General features: G+C 44.2%; 1 protein-coding gene across 1 annotated transcript; it reads left to right on the forward strand.

Moving 5' to 3' along the window:
- Positions 1–446: 446 nt before the first annotated feature.
- On the forward strand, positions 447–2455 carry LOC119297244 (cytochrome c oxidase assembly protein COX19-like). Its single transcript, XM_037575111.1, has 5 exons — positions 447–719; positions 862–926; positions 1119–1207; positions 1283–1380; positions 2073–2455. Exons 2-5 carry the CDS (start codon positions 917–919, stop codon positions 2194–2196), a joined length of 321 nt encoding a protein of 106 aa, XP_037431008.1. The 5' UTR covers positions 447–719; positions 862–916; the 3' UTR covers positions 2197–2455.
- The last annotated feature ends 654 nt before the right edge of the window (positions 2456–3109 follow it).

Here is a 3109-nt window from a genome sequence, read left to right on the forward strand (position 1 = left end):
TTCTTTACTGCTTGCTTGTATATCTAGGGACATTTTGTACCTAGAAGTGCAATGTTTTAGGAATTTCAAGACAGAATCCACGCAATGCTTCCACCCAACTTCTTGGCTGATGCACCTCAACAACTTCTCGACACGATCATCCAATATATTTTTGACTACTCCTTGCAAATGTGGAGACTGTCCTTGTTTTTTTCCTTTTGGAAAAATTGCAGGTGGTCCTTGTTTCCATTTTTTTTGAGGATTATTGTTGCCATATAAATGATTTTTTAGCCAAATATTTTTTTGAGACAAATATAAATGATGTTACCATTTTTTTGAGAACATATAAATGATGTTACCAAAGGAATAATGATGGCTTAGAGGGCCCGCGGGAATGACCCGGCCCAAACAGGCTGTACCAACTGGGCCAGCTCTCCCTTAACCCGTAAGGCCCAGCCCACCCAGTTACCCCTTTCCCGATCCGAGGTTGCTTGTTCTTCCTCGCCGGCGCGCCGCCATCCCCTCTCCCCGCGACGGCCAGGTGGGCGGCAGCGTCTCTCTCCCCAGTCCCCACCTTTCTCCGACGCGAAGGGAGTTACCAGTCTGCCGCCACTCCTCTCACTCCGCCCCGGCGCGAGCTTGCCCCCTCGCTGGCCTGCTCCATCCGTCCATCTGCGCTCGTGCCGTCCCTCGCTCCGGCGTATAGACTTCTGAAGCGAACCCACGCTGCCGCCGCCATTGTGAGTGCCTCCTGTCCTGGCGCTCTAAATTTCGGTGAATCCGTGCATGATATTAGGCGCGCACCTGACTTGTTCGATGAAATGCCGCGTCGGCACGTATGCCTCGGGTTGACTCGTGTGTTGTGTTGCTGGCTTACTGCAGCGTTCGAGCATTGCAAGCGACGGTATCAAGATCTGGATCCTGGAGTGCCTGGGAAATGAGTGCAGGTGAGGACCTGTCTTTGTGATTGATCTCCTATGCTCCTGTTGGTTCATGCTTACAGTTGTTGGCTTCACGCATCTGACAATGACCAAGAGCTTTGGCTCCCATTCGTGTGTTGCCGGTTTTCTACCCCATGACTAACTTGCAACATGATACTAATGTATGAAGCTTTGAATAACCCGTGTGGGTTTTAACAGGTGGAGCTTTTGGTGGAAACAGGGGAGTGAGGCCTGTACCTCCTGAAAAGGGTGTATTCCCTCTTGATCACCTGCATGAGTGTGACCTGGTAAGTTTTAATCGTTTTGTTTCTCATAGGGTGTAATGTTAGTGAGTGTTATATGAGAGCTGCCTTTTCAAACAGGAGAAGAAGGACTATCTTGCCTGCCTGAAATCAACAGGGGCTCAGTCTGAAAAATGTCGGATGTTCTCGAAGAAATACTTGGAATGTAGGATGGAGAGGTTAGCTTGCTTACTCCCCGTGTAATAATTTCAGAAGTAACTACTTGTATTGTAGTATTGTAGTTAGCTCAACCTCTTTTTTGGCACATCCATGACTTGAAGAATTTATGTGTAATGATTTAGGGTGTGTTTGGTTCCTAAGCAAACTTAATATTGGCCTTGCTAGGCAAGGATAGGTGTTTGGCATCAAAATAGAAAACAAAGCGAACCAGCATGCATGGGTTATATATATAATCTTGCCACAGTAGAAAAACAGTTTATTGCTACAGCATGAACCACTAGTTTTGGTAGTTGAGGGAAGAAACAGTTTGTTGCTGCATTAGCCTACAGCAAACCAAGCCTGACGTCCTTCCATGTTGTCTTATTTGCCTCCTCTGGCGGTATGTCTATTTGATGGTTGCATGAAGCAACCAATGTTGCCAACCAGGCAACCACAAATATGTAACTACTAGCTTTAGCCTTTTAGGAGATGTTTAGTGCTTGCCGTAGTTGATTTTAAGATATTTCGCATGATCGTTCTAGTAATAGTTAAAGTTCTGCCACTTGCAGTCGTATGAGTCCTTACCAGCTTTGATGTCTGAAATCCACTATTCAAGCTCATGAACAAGATGCACTTTTATTATTCTAATTTCTTGGTTTGTTGCTGCTCTGTCCTGTAGGATTCTAATTCATGTTGTTCTTGTACAATCCAGAAACCTGATGGCGAAGCAAGATATGTCAGAGCTTGGGTTCAGTGACAAAGACGTTTTGGTCACACCTTCAGAGGAGAACCACAAACTGCAGAGTCCAGCAAGTGATTCGAAAGAGAGTAAATAGCTGGTAAATCTGCAAGCTCCTTATTCGTGAGAAAAAAAGAGAATAACAAGGAGAACTGACACTGAGATAACATGTGTTTGTGTAATTCGACAAGCTCTGTGTGTGGGATATATTATGGATGCAGAGGAGTGTCTCGTGTTATTTTGCTAGTTGTCTGATAAACTAAGTGATAGACCCATGTGCCTTTTTGGATTGTACTCCTTCCGTTCCATAATGTAGTTCATAAAGATTTTTTGGAAAGTCAGAATTTACAAACTTTAATCGAGTTTATAGATAAAACTATTTATATCTATGACACGAAATATATATATATAATATGAAAACACGTCTTATGATGTATTGTGTATTTAGTATTCTAGATGTATATGTTTTTCTCTACAAATTTGATCAAATTTTGTAATGTTTGACTTTTCAAAAAAATTGTGGAACAGAGGTAGTATTGCAGATTTTTTTTTCTTCTGTCCTTTGATCGAACGGAATGGCACTTGTAAAATGATATTGTTCCCTTTTACGCCCCAATCTCTTTGAAATTGGAACATCTACTTCAACTTTCTTTTAACACCTGGACACACACATAGCGTAGGCAACGGCCTTCTCTCCCGAAGGTTGTGCTTTCCCTCGCTTCCGCCAGTTGCTTTGCTCTCTGGTGGCAGGTCCTCCCTTCTCAGAAGATTGATGTCACTTTCTACTACACATGGTCGCTGGCCGCTGCAGCCTCCTCCCTATACGGCCAGCGTTGTCGAACCCTTTGACGTCAGCGGCTTCTTCCTGTACATAGCCGTTGCTGCCTTGACGTGGGACGCTCTACGTTGATCGTCAGGTAAGCCAATCCTGTTAAAGCACTTCAGTTCTTTGACGGTGGTACTCGCCAGAATTGATTGGCTCGCTTTATTAGGATTGTTCCCCTGGTGAT

This window comes from Triticum dicoccoides, chromosome 5A, assembly GCF_002162155.2.
Source record: "Triticum dicoccoides isolate Atlit2015 ecotype Zavitan chromosome 5A, WEW_v2.0, whole genome shotgun sequence".
In the NCBI taxonomy this organism is placed as follows: domain Eukaryota; kingdom Viridiplantae; phylum Streptophyta; class Magnoliopsida; order Poales; family Poaceae; genus Triticum; species Triticum dicoccoides.